The sequence below is a fragment of the Haliaeetus albicilla genome, chromosome Z (assembly GCF_947461875.1).
Source record: "Haliaeetus albicilla chromosome Z, bHalAlb1.1, whole genome shotgun sequence".
NCBI lineage: Eukaryota > Metazoa > Chordata > Aves > Accipitriformes > Accipitridae > Haliaeetus > Haliaeetus albicilla.
Window position 1 is genome coordinate 23295963 of NC_091516.1, and position 13760 is coordinate 23309722.

General features: G+C 38.9%; 1 protein-coding gene across 7 annotated transcripts in view; it reads right to left on the reverse strand.

Annotated features, from left to right (window-relative positions):
- The window catches only part of BNC2 (basonuclin zinc finger protein 2), a 342418-nt gene that overhangs the window by 12370 nt on the left and 316288 nt on the right, over positions 1-13760 (reverse strand). The window contains exons 6-7 of one of the 7 annotated variants that reach the window (XR_011323263.1): positions 6960-7003; positions 903-933 (exon numbers count right to left, since the gene is read on the reverse strand). The exons of 5 other annotated variants lie outside the window; for them this stretch is intronic. Coding sequence is in view for 1 of the 2 variants with exons in the window: in XM_069776363.1 (XP_069632464.1) it covers positions 6997-7003 (7 nt within the window). In the remaining variant the exon portion in view is untranslated. The remainder of the gene's footprint in view (positions 1-902; positions 934-6959; positions 7004-13760) is intronic. One more of the 7 variants, XM_069776363.1, reaches the window with a different exon arrangement.

A 13760-nucleotide genomic window follows, 5' to 3' on the forward strand; every position in this document is an offset into this window, starting at 1 on the left:
CAGTAAAAAAAGAATTAGCGAAGTTCTACTGCGTAACATTCTTTGCAAGCTAAGGACCCAAACCCGCAATTTACAACATGCAGACTCACCAGTCTGTCTGCCCATTATAAATTGCAGATCAGAGCCCAAATGTAGGAGGGAAAAGAAAGAGGCGGGGGAGGGGGTGGGGGGGGTGGGGGGGGTGGGGGAGAGAGAGAAAGAGAGAGTTTTAACATAGGAATACTTTAATTTGCAAAAAAGCACTAGGTATAAAACTGGCATGGGAAGACATAACAATGATCATATATTTTACAGACATTCAGGTCCTACAGTAACAAAAAAGAAGAAGGGGAACAATAGCTATTAGCAGTATTTCCTTATTGGAAGCTTTTACTTTAAGAAACCCTTTCAAACATACCTCTCAACCAGCTGAAGTCCCAAACATGGTACAGCAATACAATGCAGATAAAGAAGGAAAATGCAAATGTAGGAATATTAAATTGATGTGCAGTTAATTTCTGTAATTTTCTATCACTTACTTCACAATTCATCTATCTGTTGCACATAACTTATGGGAATAAATAAAGAAAACACCAATAGAAGCGATCCGTCCCACTCACCTGCACATGCAGGTAACTGTTCTCTGACATAAAACTGATACTAAACTGCAGTTTAATTGAATCATGTCTGCTTGGGATGCAATTATTCCAGTAAGGGGGGGTCCAGAATGGAAAATTTCTCTCCTAATGAGAGACAGTTGAGAGGTATGGGCAAGGGTGGAAAAAAGTGGAGAGTATTCCTTGTTTTTCTCCCACATGGGAAATACTCCTTTCACACAAGCAAGTATAGCATCACTGCTTTTTTGAGGCGCAGAAGTGTAATTATGCATATCCCCACACTGCACTTAGGAAGGCTGAGCTTACCTTGTGATAAGATCAGCTTTCTAATCTTTTGCTAAATTGAGATCACAAAAGAGAGAGAGAGAGAAAAGAGAGGAGAAAAGAGAAAGAAAGGGGGAGGGGGAGGAGAGAGAGAGAGAACAAATTCACATTCCAATCCAGACATATCTGGTTTTAAAAAAAGACAAAAGAAAATAATATCTGAAACCAATAAAATACAGACTTTAAAAAAAGTCTTGACTGTGAAACTGTTTTTTGTCAGCTGTAATCTCACTTATACTGTTGTCCTGACGGATACTGACTCAACCACACAATATGAAAAACATAAAGCAAATTAATCAAAGCATATTCACAGCATCCCATTATCATCCACAAATGAGTTCTGAACAGATGCATGCAGTGTGCACATACATGAATGATAAACAGTAGTACTGACAGTACCTTGCCTTCCTGGTGTCAGATGGCATACAACTCCACATAAAGTTGCTAAGTGCAGTACAGGAAACGCTTACTGTGAAGGCCTGTCCACACTGACCAGTGTTATTACATGACCATAAAAGCACATTTGTGCTTATCATCATAGCGCTTAACTAAGAACTACTCATGTGCTCATGTGTTTACTTCTTATGATTTCTCCCCCTCTCTCCCCTCCTCACTCCCCTGGTATGGGAATTTGCTGCAGTGTACAAACTAGTCAGGATAACTGTAACTGTAGTTTCCATGCATTTGCACTTACTATTTTCTTGGTTTGCTGCTGAGAAAAATGGCAGCCAGGCATGCAGTGAAAATAACTTCAGCATCCACTGAATGAAGAGATAAGAATAAACTACCATGTTAAAGGGGGACCGCTGAGCCCCAGATGGACAGAGGCCACTCTGAGAAAGACCAGTGTAAGGATGCAAACCCTACTGATGCTCTGATAAGAAGAGATGCCTCCTTTATTCAATTCTCACTTAGAGCAGTGGCAATCAGTAATCTAGTTAAAGTATGTACCAGCCCATAATATCTGTCAGGCAAACGATGTGCAGAAATGTGTGGACCAGTTCTGGCACTCTGCTCAGTAGTGTCCCTTTTCCGCTGTCAGCAGTACTGTTGGATTCTCCTAATATAATTACATTGACTTTTATTCAATTAAGTGCCATTCCTCGCTTTAAAAAAAAGCTACTTTATCAATTGATTCAGGTGTAATGCAATAATAAAGATGAACTCATGGCAGTGCATTAGCTCTGCTGTTCATAACTTCTGAACATAGAGGTTCATTCATAGCAGTCGATTTCCATTATGCAACCACAGTTCAAGAGAATTGATTCTTTTACATTCATTTCTTAATCTATTTCACTTGTGTTTAATACTGTCCCTAAATATCATATGCAAAAACATTCTGGTAGGGGTGAGAGGAAAGAATTGTGGGAAAAAGTTCATTTATTTGGACACAGAAGTTTTGAAATCTTATGACAAAACCAAAGTCACAGGGGCTACAACTTTGCTCAGAATTAAGAATATTGTGTGCTGAAGGTACTAGCAAGACACATTTGCAGTAGCTGAACGATCCTTAGGGTAGGAGGGAAGGAAAAGTATGTTTTGATAGACACACCAGTCTAAAGTGCTTGGAGCCTGACCCTGCACCCCTTTCCCATCTGCTACTCAATCAAATGTAGCATTGCACCCTAAGTTGCAGACTGAGTACCCCGTGCAGGATGCTGCTTGAGCAGTGCCCTGCGTAAAGAAGGCATTTCTTGGCGCTGACAGCAGCAATCCCAAGGTTTCTTTGGGAAAAGATGACAAGGGAGTTCTGTGTAGGAGGAACATGCCCATGTATGTAAGGACAGCTACAAATAATGGATTCATAAGCAAAAAAATGGAATTAAGAAAGAAGAGTATGGATAAAGGCAGACTAGAAAGAGAAGCAGTACAGACCAGGAAGTTTAAAAACTGAGATGTTCTGGGAAAAGGCAATCACTGGCAATTGCCTAATAGAATAGGCTTGAGTTTAGGGGCAGAAATGAAGCATGATTTACTGTGAAGCTATGAAGACTATCATTCAGCTGGAAAGGCAGAAGAGTATGTGGCTGACAACCTGTACTCCGACCTAGTAGCTGCAAACGTCAGAGAGACATGAGAAGAAAAAAGTAGCATATTGACCAAGCCCATATTAATTTTTGTCTTGATAAATTTAGCTATTTCTTTGCTCCTCTCATCCAACGCTGATCTTCCTTGCTTTTTTTCTTGGAAAATATACTCATTCAGCCATCTTGAATTGCTCCAGTAGTCCCCAGACCACCTTCTCCATACCAAATCAAAGTATTCCATCCTAATCCAACTCCTTCTCCCCTGCCTTGTCAATCCCAAATCCTAGCATGACCTCTACCAGCCCTCAGCCAATGCTAGCCACCTTGTCATCTGTTTATCTACTCCTCCCCATGGCATCTGCAGCTTCTTGCTTCAGTCATTCTGTTCCCTGATGTGATTTACAATGCTGCTACCCCTCCTCCTCTGAATACTGCTCCCAGGTACATGTAAACAATGTTCCCTGAGTAAGCTGAGGCACAGCTTGGGCAGAGTGATTTATGCCACTGCATGAACACTGCCATCAAACAGGCAGAAAATCACGAAAAGATATGCCAAAACCAGCTGAGCTTCAGCTTGCTATGGCTCCATTATTCCTCATACTAGCTAATTTAAGGCCATCTCTGGTGTCCTTTGCACTGCAGTTGCTACTGCATCTGCAGGAAAAAAACTTGAAGAACATAAATGAATGGCAGAGGTGTATGTATGTATAGAAAACATAAAATATTTGACCTAATAAAATCCTTTGAATGACTCTGGATTAGACTGCTTATTTGTACATCAACTACCAAAATGACATTTGATCCTCACAATGGAAATATTACGTAAAGACAACTGGTGAATGAAGTCTTCCAGGCAGAAATACAAGGTCAAAAGAGCTTAAGTGAAGGCATATTTCACTCAGCTCCAGTTACCAGATCTATCCCACCCTAGGCAACAAAGGATGGTGAAAAGGGTTAGTTCTGAGAATTTAAAATACTGTGTGTGCCAAAGAATGTCCAAACATCTGTTTATCTCTGTACTACATGTCATGTACTCTCAAAAACGAGCAGAGTACTTTTCCAAGATGTTTTGAGATGTACCTTGTTGTGGTAAGGAAGTTTTAGCAAAGTGGTTTATTTTAGGAGGCCCAGAATGCCTGCTTTTTCTACATAATTAACATTCTTCTTTCAAGTTACTATTCATGAATTAGACATATGGGCAAAAGTGGGTGGAAAGTCCTCACCAGAGTGAATTCAGCCTTCTGAATTCAATGATCTTAAGAATGGATCAGTGCTGCTGTAAGGATGATAATGATGATACATATGAAATCTGTGGTTGTGGCGAAGTGGCAAGGGTATTTCACCTCCCAATTCACCACTGCCCTGTCAGACAGGAGTAGCAGCATAATGCAGAGTGCTACACCAACTACAGCAGCTCTCTGACTGTGGGCATGATCCCACTGGTGGTAGTATTTTCCTTCCCTTGTGAAGTTCACGGAAGTATTCTTCCATAATTAGAATTCATTGTCGGTTCCACCCCACCTACTACTAGCAAGCTCCTCTAGTGAGAGATGCACTATGCATCAAGAGAAGAAAGGGGATTATAAGCCTAGGAAATATGGTCAATTAAACGTACATGCCATTTACACAGTTCATAAATCCAGACTGGGTTCTCTTCAGCAGTTTCCTTCTACACTTGTCAATGAATCTGATTTTGTTAATTTACTATCCATTTGTTGGAAAGAAAAATGTAATGGCAGCTTTATTTTAGTTTATTTTTATTTAGTCAGTCTTTTTATTTCTTTTTGAAGTGAGTGAGGAGGAATTTATCAGAGAGTAGAATTTATCCTGGCATAGAAATTGGCATGAATCCTATGCATGACTCAAGGCCAACTTTGGATGCACCCGTGGCTGCAGTCCTATCTGCACTATGACAAACCTCATCTCTGATACGCACAGCAGAGTTAGGGAATTTGGATGATAAAGCATACTCTGTTTACTTAAATTCAAGTATTTATATATTGAGTTTATATATATATATATATACATATATATATATATATGAACTCAAGCTACAAAACCAACTGCATGAAAAATTGGGTTGAATGTGTTGTTCACAGTTTGGGGCAGGGCAGGCTGTTAAAAATGAAACATAAAGCATTATTTTCTTAATTTTTCAGTGAGAGAAAAATATGATTACACTTAAGTATTAAGGGAATGAGAGAAAAAGAGAGTGAGAATGAAATAGCAGCATAGTTGTTTGGGCAGTCAGTTAGGGACCAAGGAAACCCATTTTCCAGTCCCTGATGCAGTCAGACAGAAAGGCCAAGCCAACTGATGTCCCAGTTAAACATCCTAGGTATTGGCCCCTTGCTCCTCCTTGGCTCACTGTAAGCAACAAAGTTCCCTGATGAAAATCTCACTCAAACATCAAAGAACACTGTATTGTTCATTAAAATTCTGAAATTAATATTTTCAACATTTCCAGTTGTATCCCACCACATCTTTTCCTCCTGTTTCCAAATACAACAATATCCCAATCTCTTATACTTCAAATGTTCTGAAAATGCATGATTTGCCAAAGTAATACCACCCAGCCCTATCATTCTAACACTGCAAAGAAATCACAGACAGGAGGTCACAGCAGGGGGCCATCAGTCTTTGGGCAGCTTTGCTTTAAGATACAGTGAGTGATCCCAGCATTAAGTAATACAATAAAATTACATTTGGAGACTTAATGCATTAGAAGTCAACATTAAATTCTTTTCTGTTAAATTCTGTTCTTTCCAACTAATAGTAGGGGGTTTTGGGTTGTTTTTTTTTTACAGAAGACAGAAGCTAGTGTTGGGCTACAAAACCTGAAACCACACAACCTTCAGCAGTTTGAAGAAGGTTCTGTTACAAAATCAAAGGCCAGGACACATTTGTCTGGTGGTTTACATACAGATTGGCAAACCCCTTATTAAAGCTGGATATGGGAGTAACCACTCAGGTTGTACAGGCCCTATACAAGCTATCATCCTGCTACACTTAGTTTAAAACTAAGCTCTGTCAATCTGGTTTAAAATATCAAAAACAATGAAACTTTCATTATTCCTCCCATGAAACTTTTTCCACACCTATCTTCAGCTCAATATTCAGCCTATGTTTTTACCTATAATGAAATGTTAAAGCAAAGTTCTCTTTGTTTCTTTTCACCTCAAAGGCTGTCAATGAAGATTTATGGTTTTGTTTAAAAATGTCACATGATTTTAATTGCTAACACAATTTGCTAATATGGCAAAGTATTGTGGTCTTACCTCAATTTCATGTTCCTTTCCTGCTTATTTAAGCCTGAAACTCATAGAAAGGCTCAGAATAGGTGAACATAACAGAAAGTAAACCCAGAATTTCATGCTTTCTCAGAATCTCTGCAGACTGAAAGTGCTGAGTTTCATGCAGCTAAAATCAAAGAACCAGAAAGTAAGACTCTGGCTAAATATAACAGTGTACATATTTATGAGAAAAGACATGGCCTTAATTCTGACATTTCTTCAAGAAGGAATCAGCAAGCATTTCCCCCATTTACTGAAGAGAACCAACAATACAACAGTTCCTGGAATTTAATTAGTAATGGAAACTGTTGAAGAAATTATTTTCTCAGTTACTGTTCTAATTTTGTCACTCTCTCAGCAGTCTTTGATACAGGTTTTTTGTTTGTTTGTTTGTTTCAATTAAAAAGAAAAAAATCCATAAATCTAAGCAAAGATAATAAAGGTTTGAAATCCTGATCTGACCTAAATTATAAAATTCACATTTATCTGAACAGGGCCAAGGTTTCAGTCTGCGTGCTAGTGCTTCCATGTATTTCATCATGTTTAGTTTGCCTCTAAATGTTAGGTAAAAGGTAGGGATAGGGGCTAGACTTTGGAACAACGGGTGAAGACAAAATACTATACTAGCCAATGAAACCATGGCATTTCTACATGAACAGTTTGGGTAATAACATCAGTTCTTGAGGCTTTAAATTGCATAGAATCTGAAAAATATTAACCTTTCATAGGAAGAAAATCCAAAAGGTAAAATACAGTTCAGCACCTATTAAAAAAAGTAAAAAAACAGTGCTTATTAAATGCAGGAAATAAAGGACAGGCAAGTTCTTGCAAATTAAAGATGTGGAGCCCAGTCATTTCAATCCCTTTCAATATGAAACAAATCACTCACACTGGTCACGAAGACAGCTCCCTCTACACTCAAATTATTCACTTGAAGATAAGCTCCCATCAAACTCTTTAGGGGTTTAACTAATTTACTGCACAGATACGGCACGTCTGTTGTAATAACAGGTAGGATGTATTGGGGTCGACCATTTATCAGAATTAGACTTCTTTTTTCAATTCGCAGTGAATTATGCTGCCTACACTGCTCCTCTTTCTCAGAGCTTCCCATCCCCTTACGGCCCCTAATGTGGCAGGCAAACAAAATTGACAGTCTCATCTTGTCAACAAGGGGTGATTCTCCTGAGAAGCCATTTAACTTTGCAGAGGAAGCAATGTATTAATGTGCCTGTCCCAGGAATGTTAATCATCTTCAAGCTCCCTCTAACTTTGACATGAACGAAATCACCAAATTTGTTTACTAAATGAATCGTAATATGCTAATAAGAGAGCATGACATATATGGTAAAGCCAAACAGATGGTTTGTTTACTCCACTTTGCAACTTTATAAATGTTGTAACTCTGAAGATGTTATTGAGAATTATTGGTTTGTTGGCAGTGGCAAACATGCCTTTTGCATACTTAATACACAGTTAGAGTCAGAAAACAATTTGTCATCGCCATGGAATGCATAAAAAATGTTAATGCAGAGATAGCATTTGGGGGGGCAGGATAGCCAACTGTGTAAGCAAATACTCAGGTTAGATGTGGAACTGATATCTGATGGCAATGTTTGCTACCAAATAATTTTTAATGTAAAATCTGACAGGTTCAGGATTCTTGAAAGGCCCAATAATTCAGTACATACCTGTTGAGGTGTTTAGTGAGACGGTCCTTACGGTGTGAACAGAATTACACTTTCACAACAGCTGTGTGTGCTCAGAAGCATCGAGGTCATGTCGCACTCTTAATACATTACTATTGTTGTCCATTAAAGATCAAAAGATATTACAAACAAAAAGCACAACCACTGGCATACTTGCCAAAGGTACTCAGAAATGACCAAAATTGTGTTGCAACACTTCAACCTCTCACTTTACTAGCTGCCTGGAAGCAAAACAGACTCATTACAAAATAGCCAGCACTCTTGTCTAATATCCGGACTGGTTGAAAAAGTTTAGAATAAAAAAGATTTATCTGACGGAATATTTCCTAAGTGAACTAACTCAGTGTAGCAATGTTACATGCACGAGAAGGTCATCGTATGTACAACAAAGTCCTTTGATGGAAATTACAGGTGCTCAGCACCATTGACAATCAGTCCAACTGCCATAAGCTGTTTCTACAATCTACACATGCTCTACAGAAAAGTTTATCCCTGTGGAGGTGATTCACACAAGGCCCTGCACAGCAGTCATGCACTAGGTCCTCATCTCCTGTGTGTTTAAGTATTTTGCTGATCCTTCACACAAGGTGTATTTTCCCTTAAGAAGTACTGAGGCAACATCCAAGTAGAATCTGTTGCCAAACTGCATGAATTAACATTTCTTTTCAAACCTAAATCATCTAAATATTACATGATCCCAGTTTTGTAATCAGAAGTTTTCATTCTTCATTTTATTTTACTTTTACAACAGCCATGTAAAATGTGATAAATGCAAGATTTTATGCAATCAGTCCCTTCAGTTATGCATCCCACTCATGAATTTTACTGAGTTTCAAGTTTCAGTAAATGCAAAAAAGATAAAGCTCAATCAGAACAGCTAGCTTCCCCCAATTCTGCTTTGAAACCAATTCTTTTCTCCCAGATATTGATGCACAGCAACACATCATCTCATGCTCTGCTTAGAAGGTTCATAGACTCTTTATTGATTGCATTGTAAGTTCAAATTCATAACAAACCCTCAGATCCAGGGATAGTTTTGTATGATTTCAAGTTCCACAGCAAATATGTAAACCATTTTGTTTGGTCACAATGCAATGGTAATTCTTATTCCCACTGCTTTGTTTTTCTAAAAATGCTGGTTTTACTTATATAATACCAGTGGAACTATAAAACCAGATATGATGTGGCACTTCAACAGGGTTCTTCTATTAGTAATTTTACATTACTAAATAAGTACCTCTTTCAGGTCAACTGATAGCTGATTATCCTATAACCTCCCTTCACTGATGCCTCCACTCCTCAGCAATTTCAATTCTCCGAGATTCTTCCATACATACTATTGTCAGCAGTTATTAAATTCTCAACTTTTTACCCATCCACAAGAGACTGTGCAAAGATATCTAAGGGAAGTATGAGTTTAGCTTGCTGTCCAAGGATTATTTTGGAAGAAACATTAGCGGCTGTCCCAGCCTGGCGCTTATATCTCATTTGAAACATCTACTCATTCCTGACCAACAAAGAAAATTTCAATAAAGTACTTTTACTGGTTTAACAGCAGTGAGCTCCTGGGATTGTCAAAGTGCTCAGTCTTTTCCGAGGAGAGAAGGAATCAGCAGCTCAAATATAATTAACCTTCCATTCTCAATGCAAACTGCCACGCATAGGAGCTCTGCAGTCTATTAGTGAAGTTATAACGGCCAACAGGCAGAGGCAAAATTGGTCAAAAAGTTGGCTGCTGCTGTCATATTTTTAGAATTATGATTAATGACACTAATAATGTGGATGATTACTGATATGTGTATCTCCTGCAGTTTATCATATTGCACTGGCTGCCTACGTCCACAATAAACATGATGCTATCATTTACCTCTTTATTGAAGGCAATCCTTCTCTTGAAGGAGCACATTCTAATTACTTTGTAATGTTTTATGTCTTAAACATTTTGCAGCTCTGGACCTAGCCAACTGCTTCATGTCTACCATTGATTAATTACAGAATGTTTAATCAAAATTTAGAACCTAATGCAGTCATTTATGAGTGTGCTGCAGTGCCAAGATTGTTAGGCTGCCGTCCCAAGCTTGGAGAGTGCTGGGTTCAAACTAAATCCCAGAAATGTGGAAGATGCCAAAGATTTTACCTTGAGTGGTTTGAGTTTAAAATCTTACTTCAGTTCATGAATGACAGGCACCCACCCAAAATGACAGGTCTTTCTTATGTATGTATGTGTTCTCGCGTGTTCCTATTACATTTTTCTTCTTTAAATGTCTTCATTCTCCCCTTTATGCCATTGTTGCTGCAGTTGCTGCTCAGCTCTTTCACAAGACTTCCTTGCTGCTAGAGCTCTTGCAAACACCAGTCAAGAGAGTGTAGTTTTGAAGTGGTTAAACAAGTGAAAAATAATTTGCAGGGACAAATACATAAGTTTTTTTTTAATGTGGATTTTTATGGTACTGTCATACAACCATTCACCGTTGAAGTTAAGTGTTTTTTTAATACCATTACTGAACTGCTGAAATGGATGCTAATATAGCTTGGAGTGCTAATGTCAAATTCTGGTAATAAAAAAGACAGACTGCTGAATGAAATAATTTCAAGTAAAAAATAGAACAAAAGTGCTCTCACTCTCGCTCTCCACTTTTATTGAATTGGGACTGACTGAGCCAATTGCTTTAGAAGTCTGTAAAACACAATTACTAGTGAGCTGACTGACCCAGCAGTGCCCCTTCTGTGACAGAACAGACTAAAACGGCTGCAGAATTAGTGCTGCTCCCCTATCTGGCTATCAGACCTGAGACACATCCAGCGTAGGATCTGTTATCCTTCCTGCCAGGGCCTGCCTCCTCTCCTCATGAAATCTTGATTCTCAGTCTTGCACAATATATCATCTGTGCGCATCTTCTTCTTGAAACAAGGGCTCATTTACCTTTTCTGAGTGGGAATCCAAGTTCTCTTTCTAGCGATTGTATTTTTAGATCTTTATCTACCAACACAGCTATATATAGGTCTTTCTTTCAGTACATGCATCCACAGACACACACGCACATATATACATATTTGGGCTATTTTTATTTCCACATTTTGTGTGTTAAACACAAAAGTACAGCGTAAGATTTATGGGAAGCAAAATTAACTATGTCCCATTTGTATTTTTAGTTGTATGTGGCTGAAGTGTAATTGCTTTTTTATTCTGGCATAACAAAGAAAAGGAGACAGAGAGGGAGAGAAAGGAAGGAAGAGGGAGAGAAAGCAAAAAAATGTATTGAACTAGAAGCAGACAACACTTTTCCCTAGTTAATAAAATAAGCAATAAAGTTTGTAAAGCACTAGAATCAAAATCAGTAACATTGGAAAGAACAAATTATAAAACTTATAATTTACAGCTTATGTTTCAGACTCATATAGTTTGACACGGACATACAGCTTAGGGCTTTTTTTTCCCCTTTCTCTTCTAAAGAATAGCAAAAACAAAGTGATAGCAGAAAATATCTTACTACAATCCCATCCTTTCTTTCTCTCCCCCTCCTCTCCCCCATGCAAAAGGAACCACTTTACATTTATACACAATGCCAACAAAGTCCCACAATCCTTTCGGTTTTATGACAGTGTACATTTTTGGCAAATGTAAAACTCTTTCATTTCTCTTCCAGGTCCATTTATATGAAGCTTGCAGGTGCCTTATGGCAAAAATGTTAAATTATTTCTTAGACAGATCTTTTTAAGTAATGCTTTTTAGGGCAAGCTTAAATGCAAAATGAGCTCTTAATTAGAAAAGAAAGGAAAACTTGCTTAGCACAAGGCAAACTGCTCTTTTAAAAGATGTTGCTGGGAAGTAGGAAGCACTACTAAAAGCCTTAGATTTTCTTTAGAAGTGATGGGGTCAAAACTTCTGTCAGGAAATATCCAGTGTTTTCCATTAAAAGGTCAACATGTGAAAAGCCATAAGTGGTATCGCACCTGAGATATCCCTGTGTTACCTCAGGTTCCAACAGACCATCCAAGATATCTCTAGTGCCATTGGGAATGTTTTAGGGTACCTGCTGGATGTGAATGAGTGGTTTCTATTATAGTACCTACAGCATATCACGAATACTGGTATATGATGTGTGGCACAGCTGGCCATCTTTCCTGAAGAGTCAAACGACAGAAGACTGTGAGTACTGCAGGACAGGATTAAGGGGTAGTGAAAAGCCATGCACAGTGTCTTGCAGTGCACTTGCAGTGCCTACAGAGTACATAGTCTCTCTTTGACACTGTTGAGTATTTAACTCTCATTGATAACTCTGCATCTCTTCCTTCAGGATTGCCCTTAGATAAGAAGCCAGCAGTCTGGTTATCCTCCTCCTTAACTGTTACTAGTTGCACAGTATACTCCTGCAATTATGGGCTCTACTTTATGAATTCACTATTACTCCCTGTCATATTTGCTAAACACTAGCAACTTGTATAACCATGAAAAGGTGTCCCGGATTTAGAGAGGCTGGGGTTGGGGTTTTCTTTTCCCCAGGGCCTATATATTTTTGAGTAACATCTTTTTACTAAGACATATTCCAGTGCAAAACACCGCCGTCTCACCTGTTTGTTGCAAACCCACCTTCAGGTCAGTGCCTCAGACATCGGTGGCTACAGCAAGAGGTTCCCTGTAATTCTCAACTAATCTATCTGGGTCCACTAGCCAGGACCAACATTGTCAAAAAGCAAAGGAATAGGAACCCAAATGAGCTTTGTTTTACTATACTGATTGCCTGCTACATAATTCCACTTCAAAAAATACCCCATGACCTCACAAACCCTAGGAATGACTGTATCTTTGGGATGAGGCCAAGTGTGGACAATGTCTACCTCTGTCTTGATATACTGACAGGACTGGCACGCTATCCTCAAAAACAGCATTGTAGCTATTTGGAGTCATCTACACCTGGTAAATTCTTCCCCTTCTGGGTTATTTTTTTTTCTAGGTCATTTCCAGGACTTGCCTCAGCAGTTTTCTTTCTTACTTTCAGGTAAACTTTAATTCAGATATGCCCCGGCATAGTCACTCAGTTCATGTTCTAATGAATGAAATGGCTCAAGTCTAGGGGGATGAGCAGCATCATCATTAAGGGGAGAAGAAAATGGCCTCATCTACAAGTAATCTCTGGTTAGGCCATAAGATCTGATGTAAAGTTTGCCTCTTCGGGTGACAGTTTTTCTTCTCAGACAGACAAGAACTGCCGACAAATGAATGTATCATGTATGACGCCATTTACCTGCCTACTTAGTGTCTCTCTCCTTCATCAAGAACTGTAACTCCAAAGTGCAGTAAACACACAGCTATTCCTGCCACAGATGTGTCTCCCTCCCCCTTTCGTTATTTCTCACCAGACTCCCCCACCCGAGAGTACTACATCTCTCAGGTTGCAGTGTCTTGTTCCATTTTCACACATCTAGGCTTTTGGGAGTAGTGCCCTGGTGCTGTCTTTTACCTGCAAAGTACAGCTTCCTCCACTGTAGCAGAAATCTTACAGTCTTCTGCTGTTATGTTTAAAAGAACAACTAGAGCCTTTCTCTGCAGGAACTAACGTAGGTAGATGTTTTGTTTACTCCACTTCCAAAAGACTCTAGACAAGATGGGACGTCTCTGTATATGGGGAACAGCTTTACATTTACTCAGGTAAGTGGAAAATACTCAATTTTCTCCCACTCTCTGGAGAAGAGTTTTGGTTCTTCCAGTTATTTCCTAGAAACCTATGGGCAACCAGGATATTATGAATAAGCATACATGTTCCTAGTCCTGTCTTTCCAAATACTCTCTTTCACTTAACATAAAACACA